General features: G+C 38.2%; 1 protein-coding gene across 4 annotated transcripts in view; it reads left to right on the forward strand.

The window, feature by feature from the left end:
• LOC121519720 (cytoplasmic dynein 2 heavy chain 1) overlaps nt 1–4,289 on the forward strand; it is a 165,317-nt gene extending 161,028 nt beyond the window's left edge. For all 4 annotated transcript variants that reach the window (XM_041802555.1, XM_041802574.1, XM_041802583.1 and 1 more), the window contains 3 exons: nt 58–139; nt 1,206–1,322; nt 3,565–4,289. In XM_041802555.1, the coding sequence (XP_041658489.1) occupies nt 58–139; nt 1,206–1,322; nt 3,565–3,726 (361 nt within the window). In that variant the 3' untranslated portion in view covers nt 3,727–4,289. The remainder of the gene's footprint in view (nt 1–57; nt 140–1,205; nt 1,323–3,564) is intronic.
• Nucleotides 4,290–14,168: the final 9,879 nt, after the last annotated feature.

Here is a 14,168-nt window from a genome sequence, read left to right on the forward strand (position 1 = left end):
TTGAGACACAAACAGTGCATGTTTAAAGGTTCATAACATGTTTCTGTTTGGTTTCAGGTCCATGGGCTGTTCCATGGATAGTTTGGTGTTTATCTCATCCTGGAGAAGTCCTATCACACAGGCCAAGCTCCAAGTCAAGGTAAAATCAACCTACAGGTCATGCATGCACATAGCACTCCCTCATTGCCCCTGTCTCACTACAGAGACGGTGTTATAGCAGACTCTGACTCAGTTGTAATTGGAAATAATGATGCAAAAGACAAGAATAAGCACAAATAGAATACAGATGCAGATAAGAATGCAGCCGCCCAAAAAATGAAAAGAAAAAAAGTCAGAAAGAAATCCAAGAATTTGTTTCATATGTATTAGAGACAAGTTAGGTGCCTTTTAGAGCAGTCATCTCCAGTCTCCTGTGCCTTTTAAATGCATTTGATCTGCACAAATTCAAACAATTTAAGAACTGAGAGCATTCAAGGAATACCGCTCTCAGTATTCTTTCTTCTCCTTTCATGCATCGATATAAAAGTGACGTGATTAAACTGCGAACAATTTCAGACTTTTAAGCTGGTGTTTCTTTCTGACATGCAAAAGAAAGTATGCACAGCTTCACGTGCATCTAGTTCAAATATATAAAAGAGAGAGGAAAAGGGTGTGGATGCCTAAAAAGAGGCTGCAGCTGAAGTGAGGCAAGGGAAACACTCAGGCATCCAACTGAGAAAGAAAAAAGGGATAATTGTGAGTCAGTGAGCTCTCTTACACAAACACACACAAATACACAATGCAGCTTTTCTGGATACCCCCCCCCCCCCCCCAGATTAAGGTGATTTAGTAGTTTTCAGTGAATGTCTAACTTGACGCCAGAGTTCCAGTCATTGTCTGGCCTACTGTGGAAAATCCCTGAGTCACTGGGCTGAATTCACTCATGTAAACACTGTCATGTACAATGTTCTAAGCATGCAATCAATGCAGGGACAGCAGTCTTTGTCTACATTTCATACATAACCTGTCCTGTATCTTTATGTCTTTGTCTCTCACTATACTTGATGTCCTTTACCATGTTCTTCTGTCTTATTTCCTACTAATTGTTTCCAGTCTTTATATTTTGTTTTATAATCAATTTAAATTCACTTAATTTCAACTCTGTCTTTGCTCCCACTTCCTTTCTCCGTTCACCCCTCTTACCTCTCTCCAACTGTCTTTTCCAGGTCAGTGGTCTCCAGTTGGAGGGTTGTAGTTTTGATGGAGTTCATCTTTGTGAGAATCAGCACAACTCTCCCAGTGTGTCAGCTGTCCCCACCTGCTATATGGCTTGGGTGCCACAGGTACATGTTTTAACTCATTCAGACCTAAAACTAACAACCTCAAAACTAATCAAGATATGAAAACCTCACAAAACCTCAGGGGCTTTCTGAAAAACTACACAGAATTTCAACATTGACTAAAATCTAAATTTTTCAGCCTCTGTAGTAGGTAGTACGACAGTGCATTAATGCTACTCTAAGAAAGGTAGATTTGTGTTAATATTCAAGCAAAAACATAAATCTACATTTTTGGTGTTTAAAAAGTTGTGAACAACTACATAAATTCAGAATGTATAATTTAAAAAGTAATACATTTACATGAGAAAAACCTAACATTTTTTAAGTTAAGAAAATGTCATACATTTTCAAGAAAACCCCAGCTTTCGAGTTAACACTCTTAAATTGACATTGTCGTTTACAACAAAGAGAAACACAGGTTATTAAAAGTAAAAGAAGTTTTGGACCATGAAACATAGCCACTTACTTTTTCCCCCATTAAGGCCTACCATTGTGCCATTCTACTGACACTATCCATGTCTTTGTAGCTTTTACTGAAGCTTTACAAGTGAACCTGGAACTTGGGTGACTTTCTGGGGTATTTAAAGATTAAATCCACACCAGTATGTTTGGTATTAAATGTATTTTTATCCTATTTCTAATCTATTTTTAATCATTTCTGCTCCTAGCTTTGCATGCAAATCACCATATTGTATTCCAAATTGCTTTGTGGCAACCAATGGCACTGTTCCATTGTAGCATCATGCTTTGTCAAACTGTGCAGCTAAGACTGCACAGATCATGTGACAATATGCCAATGTTTTGAAGCCTTTTTGTCACAGATGATTTTTTTTTTACTTTTTGGTCCCCTAGAAATGGGAGAACAAAATTAAAAACTAAGGAAATGCTTGTGATTTTAGCAAATAATCATCACATTATTCTTAGCATCTGGACTTTGAAAAGACGTTGCAAGCTGGGGCTATTCAGAGGAAAACAACACAGTGACAGCAGCCTGGTGACTGCTCTGATCCAACTAGAGCTTTTTAGAGCTCGTAAATGTCTGTCTTTTTAAACTCAGAAATTGTGAGTCAAGCTTCTCTTAAATCTACAACTTGATAAACTCAAAATCACACTTTATTTTCTTTAAAATAAATGGCTCATTTTTACTTTATTATTGTTTATATGAATGGCCCTAATACACCTTCATAAGTTAGAAAAATTAAATGAAAATATTCTAAAGCTTGGACCTATCTAATTGTAACGTTAACATTTTTAAAAGTCATCAGTTAATGAAATCAAAATCATCTATATCTGCCTCTTCAAACATGCCCCTTATTCACTGAGGCTAGACTAGCTGTTCTCCAGTAAAATTATATCTGGGTCATTGCCTGAATTTTGTCACTGTCATCTAATTTATCCACATTGTCTTTGTCTAAAGGCTACTCAGAATACACGTCTTCAGAGAGAATTTGGCTGCAATGTTGCAGCTCATCATCAAATGTCGAGACCAAACATGAACGTCAAAAGCAACAAATGCTCTTGTATTGTGGCATAATTAACAACCCATCCAAGACACCCCACAACTCAACAAGACTAGCATGTCCGAATTTCACATAGTCTGAGCCGGCCTTTAAATACTGCTGAAGTCTGTCACTCCCCTCGTGAAGGTTGTCAGCCATTCTCTGTCACTGCTTAACTTTCAAACTTTTTTCTTGAATCAGCTTTTGCATGTGGAGGCAAAATTAGGCTTAAACCAAAATATTTAAATTCATCCACCATCCAGCTTGTATTTTAGTGAATCATGTTGCAGTTTGTTGGTCAAGTGTCTGCAAAACAAAAAAGGTCTAACTTCAAAATTTGCCCCTGTCGTATCATGTTCTAAAGGTATGGATAGTATGGATGAGACACATCAGTGTCTCATCCAGTCAAAATAAATGTGAAAAGTAAAACACATGTATGTGTTGACCCAGAAGGTTTGATTTCTGTACATCTTGACAGAATTGCATTAAATTTTAAAAAAAGATTTTGGTCCAAAGAAACAGATTTCAGCAGTAATTTCAATTTGAGAGTCCCAATTTGAAGGGTTCATACTTTCCAAATGTATATTTCCATTTAGAGCTTGTTTACCAACTCATATGCTGAATTGAATCTTTCAACATGCTGCGAAATCCCTATCATTTTTTTCCATTAAAAACATGAACAATTCTTACATATGCAGCAGTTTTCTATATGTTAATTTATGTATTTTTTCTCTGTTTTGTACTAGAATTCTTCTGCAGACTCCACTGCATCAGAGGACAACATCTGGCTGCCGCTGTACACCAACTCAGAGAGGGTGAAAGTGGTCACACACATCAGTCTTCCCTGTGGAGCTAATTCCAACCAGTGGATACAGACCGGAGCGGCTCTCTTTCTCAAACAGCAGTGAATATATGTCATCTTAGTCAAGGCAAGCACATTAAGACACTAATGACAGAAGGCTTTTGTCGAGCACCGTTAGCCTCAGGGGAAGATAATATTGTCATGTGAAGGCGGATTCGTCTGGGGCAGCAAATAACTGAACAAATTATTAACACTTCAAAATGTCAGTCTCTGATACTGACACTATCATTTTCTAATTAAGCACCTTGGCTTGGAGACCAATAAACGCAGCCACTTCGTGTCACTATCATTTGCATAATATGTTACAAGAGAAAAGAAGAAAACAACTGGTGAATAATTGACTCCATCGTGGTCTGCTGTTTGGATTAGTATCAACACTAATACACTCTTCCTTTCATGGACCTGACAGCGATATAGAGCTGCTGAAAGATCTTTAATGGAATGTAAATGTATTGTTTTAATCTCAGGCTGTAACAAACCTTGATATCTCAGTCATTGGTGTGCAATACATTTTGACTCATCAAATGCACTGCATAAATTTGTCATTGTATCATTTCAGTTTCGCTAAATTTGTCTTGAAAGTTTGTTCATAGTTGCAAGATGCATGAGTTTATTTTTGGAGTGTAGTTATTCATAATAAAGATCTATGAATGTTATTTGTGTCACCTTTAGCTGCAGTAGCTGCTAAAATGTGAGTATGGAGGTTGATTAGAAACACTATTTTTTTTCAGTGTTAAGTTTAACTGCAAAAATGGAAAATGATATTGACAAAACACCAACAGAGAGTTGTGAGTGTATTGTGTGCATGTGTGGGTGTATTGTGCAAGAGTGTGTCTGTGTGTGTAGGTGTATTTTAGAGCACATTATCAGCAGTCACAACTGTTCAACAGTAAACAATACAGATCACAGTTCACTCTGCTCGCTCTGCCACTCACTCAAATCTGCTGAGGCGGGCTTTACAGGCATGAAACGCCTCAGTGTCTGTTCCCCAAAGCAAATGGTGGTTGTCTCTCTCTCTCTCTCGCACACAACGCCCTCACACACAAACATCTACATTCACAAGCACTCAGTCCCTAACCTCTGTGTGATTGGTTGTGAGTTGAGGTTGAGCGGAGTCAGTGAAGCTGTGATGGATGGCCACAGGACAACAAGGATGGCTGTGAGGTTTTTAAGGTGTGTATGTGCTTCTGTGTTTGTGTATGAATCCAACCAAGAGCATCAAATTTGATTGATGGCTTAATTAAGCTTTTTTCCCTCTGTATCCTCCCGTTTTTTGGCTGTGTGTGTGCTGTTGTGCACAGTTTTTGAAATGCATCTGTGTATGCAGTCTGCAATTGTGTGTGTGCTTGACATGTGTTTGGGGAGACAGAGAAAAGGGCTGGAATGAGGGAGGAGCGGGTATTGTGTGTGCACTGCAGTGTGACAAAATGGGAGTGAAATGGAACAGCAGGTTTAAAAAAGAGAGAGGATTGGATTTCGGCAAAACACGGCCCTCTGGGTCACAGAGTGAAAGAGAGACAGAGGGATGGAGGTATAGAGAGAGGGAGGGAGATGATGCAGTGAGCCAGCAGGGTGAGGATAGGCTGTAAAATCTATGTGAGAATACCAAGAAATGGGAAAATGAGGGTGGCACAGACGATGGGAAAAAATGAGAGTCAGGATGAGGTGTGAGGGTGGTATGAAAAAACAAGCACAATGAAACGAGAGAGGGAGAGAAACAGAGAGTATTCATCATGAACTAATCACATTGATTATGGATGGTACAATACTGGGAACATTTCTTAAAACATCAAACACCTTAAAACATCATCTAGCCTTAGTTTTTTTTTGTTTATTTTTTTGCAAACTACCCTTCTCAACACTCTGAATCAAACTATTTAGATTTGTAGGTGTCATTGTTATTATTATTATTGCACAAGTCTTGGGTAAGTTTTCATGACAACTATCCCTGTAGGCAGAGGTGGGAAATTCACATGTGCACAAAACAAACAGCAAAATGCTCATTTGACAGCTTGTTTATTACATTATTATTGTTTGTTTAATATGTGCTTATCACATATTAGCATGCCAGGTTTGAGATTCTTTTTTGATTAACATAAAATCTAACTCTAATGGAATCAGTAGCTATGTTAGCTTCAGGCTTGTTGAGATTTTTGATCACAAACCCACTCAGGAGCCATGACTTACATGCAGAACACAAGACATCCATAAAACTAATTAGTAAAAAGTTTACTTTCTTAAACCCTTATCTTCAGTTTAACATGGAGATAAAGCTACATACATAATAAGTGATTGTATTTAAATTTTGCTGACTTTTCCAACACTTATTTATTGGGATATGATAGACTCAGGTCAAGATACCATATACAATATAATACTTGCTTCACAATATGTTCTTATGTTAATCTTTACAATTGTTCATTTTTATAAAGGGATGAAAGTAAGGTTAATTAATGAACAAGTATTATTGTCAGTAATGTTGGGAATGCACGTCTTTTGGGCCAAAACAAAGTTTGAGGCATTAGGGTGCCTTGGACGTGCCATTGAATCTGTGTGAATGGTGAGAGTGTGACAGGTGTAGAGCATTTCACAGTGTGGCATTCCCGGTATCTGAGGAGGTGGACGTAGGTCAGTCTTTTGGTCCTTGGTCGTCTTGGTCGTACTATCTTCTTGTGAGGCCTGGACGTTGACCGATAACCACAGGCAGTGAATGGACTCCGTTGGGACAACCTCTCTTCAACGCATGCACTTTTGGGTATCGTTGGCAAGACTGTGTTTAATGCTGACATTCTCAGCAGAGCGAGGATGCAGAGGGTCAGCTGCCTGACACAGGAATGGCAGCTGTGCTTTTACAGGTATCTGGCGTGCTTTCCTAACTGGCTGCATAGGACCTGGTGGGCTGGTCCAGACACTGGGAGAGATGGGGCATGGGCCTGGCACAGGCCTGGACAATGGCCATTAGGAGGCCAGAACAGTACAGCACCCAGGTTGACATCAAAGTGCCAAGCCAGCATATGCTCCCATACCTGACTTGATGATTGTCTTATTTCAATTCTTTTGCTGTACTTTCCTTTTTTAATAAATTGCATCATTACAAGGCTCTAATGTTTTCATCCTAAATCTTTTAACACAGATGCACATAGAAATATATGTACTATAAAACAAGACACATTTAAACCTTTCAAGCATCCACTCTCTTGTGCCTTTTGTCAGTTATCAGAAACTCATCCCTGTTCCCTTTATTGTGAGCTGTCAATAGTGGACTATATAGTGTAGTGCTTATTTTCAACACATGGCCACTGTAGCCCAGCATTTTCAGGGCTCAGCATCCTGAAGGCCAAAATGTCCTTGATGTCAGCTGTTTCTGTTGCCACGCTCTCTCTATAACTTTCTCTAACTAGCCAATTAAAACCAAGAGGGGGCAGGAATTACTTATGATATCAGCACTCTCAACAGTAGTGGTGCAAGATAACTGGTGTGATTCATTTTTTCAGTGGTAAAGTTCTCTGATCTACAGCTGCTGCAAATGTCAGGACAGGATTTCTTTCATTTTTTTTTTTTTTTTCATTTTTTTCAATATTTCCTTAAAGAAAATTTTAAGTACACAATATATGTTTTCAAAATCCTGATTAGAAACAAATACATTTTTTTTTTTTTTTTGAGGAAAAAAAATTGATGAGGACTTTTTTTCAAAACATTTTTGAGATTAGAAAGTTGTTTACTTACAAGAAAACAAACTCAGAATATCAGAGTTCAAGAAATTGTACATTTTCGTATAACAACTCTAAATTTCTGAGTGTAAAAAGTCTTAATGTTGACATTAGAAACTAAAAATTTGATATTTTTTAAATCATACGTTAACAATGTCAACTCAAAAATTAATAAAGAAATAAAACTGAGAACAGTGGTTGAACCTTCAACTTTACAATCTCACAAGGTCTAAGTTTAGGTTCACGTGCATGTACAACTTTACGATTTTTGAAGTCAAATTTTTAGCCCTTTGATTGACTGTCGATCCAGGCCAGGGTGTACTCCGCCTCTCACCCAGTGGCAGCTGACCCCCCATGACCCCCAACTGATGGAACAGATAGATGGAAGTAAAAATTTTTAGTTTTCTTTATTTGAACTTTTAAATTGATAACTTTTTTCTTAATCCTATTAATATGTTTTTCAGAGAGGCCCAAATACGCTGTAAGAATGGATACTTTATATAGAGAGCTTTTGTCAAGAACAAGTGTTTAATGCCTATTATGTTGGGATTTTGCAAAAGAAAACAATTAGAATTGATGTTCATTTTTCCAAGTGAGTCCTGTGTGTGTGGGGGTGTGTGTGTGTGTGTGTGTGTGTGTGGGGGGCGGGGGGTCTTAGCTTTCTTTTTACATATAGGTAAGGGGGGGGCTCTAAGGAATCATGACAAGAAATAAAGGCATTGTTCCCCTGTAAATCCCTAGGTTATAGATTTGAATGGTAATGTATGGTGACAAATAGTGCTGCAATAGTGGCCTTGTTTTTTAGCTACCTTACATGATGCATTGTGGGATACAATAATATGAGGTATAACAGTGTTCATTTAGAATTTAGACAGAATTTAGACACATGGTGTATTCATTACACTGTGCAATATGTAGTAAATAGGATGTGATTTCAGACACAGCCCATGTGTGTTTGTCTCTCTTCTTCAGCTACTAGGATTGAACAAGAGGAGCCAAGAGCAGATAGTCCCCTCTGCTGGTTAAAGGAGAAATGTAGAATGAATTGTTGTTAAATAGATATAAATTACTGTATTTGTTGTCTCTCGGTTGTATAGTAAGGTATCCTTACATCCCTTCTGCATTAAAATATTCTTTTGTAAAGTTAAGATTTTCCTTTCCCCCACTATGCTGTCCTCTGTCTCCCTCTCTAACCTGAAATTCTTTATCTGCCCTCCCTTCACCATGTGTGGGGGTTTCCCATTTGATTAACCCACAATACGAAACAATGCCTGCATAGAGCTTGTCTATATGAGGCATAAACATGACTTTTTCTGTCTGATTATCTTTCATACACACATTTGTGACATTTAGTCAAAATAAATACTATGTAATATGAGGGTGTAGACAGATAAGAACAAGACCATTTCATTTGTTTTTCTATGCTGTAGATATGTAATCATTCTTCTCAGAATGGAGTCAGATTGGTTCATCTAGTCTATGCTTTCTTACACAGTTTGTCTAATGGATCTGACCCTGGTGTTTTAACTTGCAGCACTCAGCATGCTAACTGGGCCAACATCTGGTGAGTCCCCATAAAACACTGCAAACCAAGTTTCAATGCCGGAACCACAGAAACCTCAGATGAGCCACAGCCAGCTGCATGTTTTATCAGAGCGGCCAACTGCAGAACTTAACTCAGAGAAGTCAAACTGTTAGATCGTCATGTAAACGTCATAACATATGCATCCCTTAATGGAACACATGAATGCACTCTAAGCAGGTGTTATTTGCAACCATTATGAAACTTTTTTTCTGTTTCTTTTTTCCAACTCTGAACCAAATGTGTCTTCCAGGACTTTGTGAAGACTTAGGAGTGTAACCTAATCTCTGACGCACCTGGTGATGACACCTGTGTTCTGTCCCACTGCTTCCATCACTTTCCCCACAGACACGTTGTAATTCTCACAATTCCCTGTTCTGTTTTCCCAGGAAACACTTTTGATTACAAAGTTGTCACAGTGTGTCCCAACTCAGCCAAGGGTTTTAAGGGGTGGAAAGTGAGAGGGAAAAAGCCAAGAACATTCAGGAGGAGGTGAAGAGTTCTGAAATTACACAGCAGGAGTGCAGAGTGGAGGAGGTGTTGAGAGAGACGGAGAACATCACTGATAGAAGGGTAATCCATGAGAGCGGATGAATGGGATCAGTCTGGTATCCAGCAGCTTTAATTGACCTGAGGACAAGTACCACTAACCAGCATTTTTCAGTAAGCTGTGCAGCACTGAGCAAATTTTGGTTGTAGTATGCATGCTAAACTACATGTACTCCTGTGATCCAGTTAAAGAAATTGTCATTTTGATCATTTTCTGCACTTTTCAAGCCACAGTTTTAAAGGAAATATTTTAGAGCCTTGCTGTTTTACAGCTATGTTTGATCAGGTCAAATTTTATTTTTATAGTATTCATCAGACATCTCGATAAAATGACTAGGTGAGCCTACACCACTGACTGTGACTCTGGAACAGCTTCTAAATGCTACAAATCTACTACAAGATAGTATAAACGGGTTACCTCAGGGTTTTTTAGGCTGCAGGAAGGTAGAGCTCCTTGCCAGAGAGGTGGCACTCTGCTGATAGAGATTCCTTTCTTTGACATTGACAGGACATTTACTTTTTTGGTAATAAATGCAACTAAAAGGCTTAGCACTTTGTATTCTGAATAAATAAAAAAAAAAACATTTTATTGCTCATAAAATCAATCATTTTATCTTCATTGTTGCTTGTAATTTTAAAAGCAACTATGCAGAACTTTTATCTTATGTTGCTAATTTTTGTGCCCCTATGTACAATATGGTGAGTCTTTCTTGATTCTGTATCTTTCAGTGGCTACTGACTGCATAATGATATGGACAGCATGTCTTTGTCTCTGTCCAGTGTTTAAAAGTTAACACCAGATCACCCCTGCAATGGGTGCTGTCATATTAGAAATGTAATACTGAGGCAAGACATGATACAGGTGGGAGCTAGCTGGTGAAACCCAAAATTGTTGCCACACTCCTGCTAACCAAAGCACATGTTTAATTTACTTATAAATAAAGATCATTCAACCCACATCCCATCTGTTAACATGGAGGAGGCAGAGCCGAACCAGCAGCTTCATGTTGGGTATTGATTTTGTAATAAATGCTAGTATTTGTATGGTTTAACCTCCAGATGTGACATTTGCTTCTGCTAACCAGAGAAGTGTGTGAGAATATTCCAGTTTTGTTCACAAAAATGATTTGTTGTGCCTACACAGCCTCATTCAGCTACAAAACTGGCAGAAAAACTTTCCTCAGTGCAGGATGGAGGGGGAGAGGTTAAGTGGACTGGTAAAATTCTTCTTGACAGTGATGAAGCAATGAAGATGAACTGTAGAGGGCTGTGGAGGACTTCACACTGCACTAAACTTACTGTACATAAAGCTGCTCAGATGGCTGGGTAGCTCACTGTTGAGTTATAAATCACTGCACAGTGGAGGATGTTAATTTTTGTGTTGTGTTTTATTGAAAGTGTGTGTTGTGGCTGCTGTCAAGTTTATTTTGATCGATTTCTGTTTGGCTGACTCTTTATTTTGCTGTTGAAGGAGCATTTAGCATTTATAGTCACATTCACTATTTTGTAGACAGACTGATGGTCATTTATTTATGCCATAGTTTTTCCTGTGTTTCAGCTTAGGGTATTAATGACAAGCAGTTGCTACTTTAAACACTGCAATACAGCATTTAAGGTCATGAATTTGACACTATTGGATCAGCTTGTTTCATAAATTACAACCATGAAATTTGAAGATCAAGATATTCAACAAACAAGTGATAGTTATGATTTATCCATATTTAAAAATAAGGGAAATAAAATCAACTTTTACAACATCAAAGTGACGCACACACACGCTTCATTAAATATTATTTACTAAAATGACCCTCAGACACAGAGAGCTACATCTCATTTTGGTATTTTTATGCCTTCATGCCATTAAAAGTCCACTCTGACACAAGCAGAACTGATTTGATTATGGAGGTCAAAATCAGAGAGAGTTCATCCCACGCCAGTGAACATGATATCTGATGCAATGGATGCTTTGTAGGATATTCTTTAAACTTGGCTTATATGTTCACTCTGATGCTTGGACAAACCGATTAGAATTTGAGGTCAAAGATCAAGGCCCTCATGTTCACCCTTGTAAGATTACTAACAATTAAACTTCTTCTTGACTAACTACTGCATTATAACTGCCTGTCAACCGCCCATTTGAGAGCCAGTTTCCTTCTTTACATTTTTATCATTCTTTGATATACATTTAAAAAGCCAAACTGGTACTAAATGAAGAGCCATTTTGGGGCTAAAAGATCTGAGATTGAGATTTGAGATTTATTATTATTATTTTTTTTAAATGGGACAGTATGTATTAATGAACATCTGCATGTAAATACATGGGATAGAGCCTGGTAGCTAATTTCCATCCCCCATCCCATTAGCAGGTTGATGGCAATACATAAAACAAAAACAAACAGCAGTGATGTGAATAAAACACACAGAGCATATTAAAACACAAGCAACATACATAATCAGTTCTTTTTACTGAGATGAGCAAAATGATCTGGATCACTAAAAAGAGACACGTTTCCCCTCTCAACGAGTGAGGCTGGATGGACATCAGCTAAAGATCATGGTTGACTAACTCTGTCCAACTGTACAGCGCGTTAGCACGTATGCTAACGAGTGCAAGATAACTCCAAAATACATTACAACAGATTTCACATGGTTTGAAGTAATGTCTTACCTTTTCAGTGAGTATGAAAGCCATCGATGGTCAGGCTTATTCCACAGCGGAGCGGTAGCTTCACCCTAAAGTACAGTTAGCGTCTGCTGCTATCTGCAGGAGGGGAAGAAGCAATCGGGAACACGTGGGGCCGAGGGAGTGAGCGAGGTCGGGAGCAAGGCAAGGCAAGTTTATTTATAAATAACACCTTTCAGACACAAGGCAATTCAAAGTGCTTTACAGGTGCACAAAGGCTAACATACAAATGTATTTACATGTATTTACACAAGCACACTTGGCCCGAATACCTTCCAATGAGAGGAACCTAGACGCTTCATAATGCAACCATGCGAGACAGTTAGGATGTCATGTTTCAAATCTGACTAATGTCCACCTTCACATGAAAAATAATAATAATTGGTAAATGTCAAAAAAGTAACATATAGCCTCTTTAAAGGCTTCCAATTGAGCTTTTTAATCCAGTAAACTGCTGTTTCTCCATGAGCTTAAAAGTTTCTCTCTTGAACGTGTCTTTACTTTGTGATACAAAAGGTACATTAAGATTTTTTTTCTAATTTGAACAACTGGCAGTCTTGAAAAGCATTTTGATAGAGCTTCTCTAAGCAGGAACCTCTTCCTGCTCCTTTTCAGAAGTTCTTCACTATGACTTGACATCATCTGCAAACATGCTGTAGTTTTAGTTTGATTTACCTATTTTGTTCTGAATCTAATTTTTAATAATGGTTAGATGTAGCATTTTCTAAGCAAGTATTTAAAGACTGATTTAACCCCTGGTTATGACTCAGCAATAGCAATGTCAAAGTAATACTTACCGACAATATTTCCAAACCATTTATTATCATTTATTTTAAGATCATGTAGAGGTGGAATTGTTTCCTGTAAACTGTAGTGCCCTTTCATCAGCTCTCACAGACAGTAGACTAATCCACTCTAATAACACCGTGCTGTTACCATCCTCATCATTAAATGCAACAAGGCTAATTTGCATGGAAAAGGGTGTTCTTTCCCAAATAACAGCATAATGGCTCAGCGTCTCCACGCACTGATGTGTGGTTATGTGATCAGCAGGGTTTGTTAGTTTGTTAGCAAAATAACTGAAAAAGTTATGAATAGATTTTGATGAAATTTTCAGGAAATGTCAGAAATGGCATGAGGAAGAACTGGTTAGATTTTGGGAGTGATAAGGATCACCGTTTGGATCCAGGATTTTTTTTTAAATGATTCCTTACTATTGGGAGATAGGGCTGATGGTGGAGGTCTGCGCTCTCCGAGTGCTTTTCTAGTTATAAGGTGTTTTGGTATTTATTTGTGGTTTCATTGGGGCTGTGGCTGGTGATTCTTGTGACTTGCTTCTCTCGGTGAATCTGTTGCCACCAATATGCCTGAATGCTGCTGATGACTGTCTGCTTTGGTTTCCTTTGACTGGCTGTAAACTTAATTGCACTTCTGTGATAAATAAAGTTGTCTGAATCTTGAATTTTACTCTTGTAATTTTCATCCATTGACCCTGCTTGTTCCCCCCTCAGTGCCAAAACCTGATGTAACCCATTCCTTGTTTCCTTGAAGCTGCATTGTTGAACATAATGATTAAAGACACATCATTAAGCTTCACTATTGCACTCAGTGACATAATCCTTCCTTGTGATGGAACTGCAGTTCATTTGGATTCAATAATCCCGCAAACATCACGCTCTTTTGATATTCTCACGATCAGAGTTGTTCTGATAAAAGCACAACTCAGTCCTGTTTGAGTTACATATTTGCAAAAGTGCAGCGTGTTTAGCTGTTTGAAGAAATTCTTTTTATTTATAGATTTTTGACCCTGGTTTAAAGATTTACATATTCAGAAGGATCAAAAGGGCTTTTGGGGACAAACTGAATGGAGATGAACAAACATACTGCTGGTGTCGGCCTGTCAGTTGGATTTGTTGACGTTACAGAAAGTATAAAATATTGGCAGCCTTGAGTTCCTTGAAAAA

This window comes from Cheilinus undulatus, linkage group 2, assembly GCF_018320785.1.
Source record: "Cheilinus undulatus linkage group 2, ASM1832078v1, whole genome shotgun sequence".
Taxonomy (NCBI): Eukaryota; Metazoa; Chordata; class Actinopteri; order Labriformes; family Labridae; genus Cheilinus; species Cheilinus undulatus.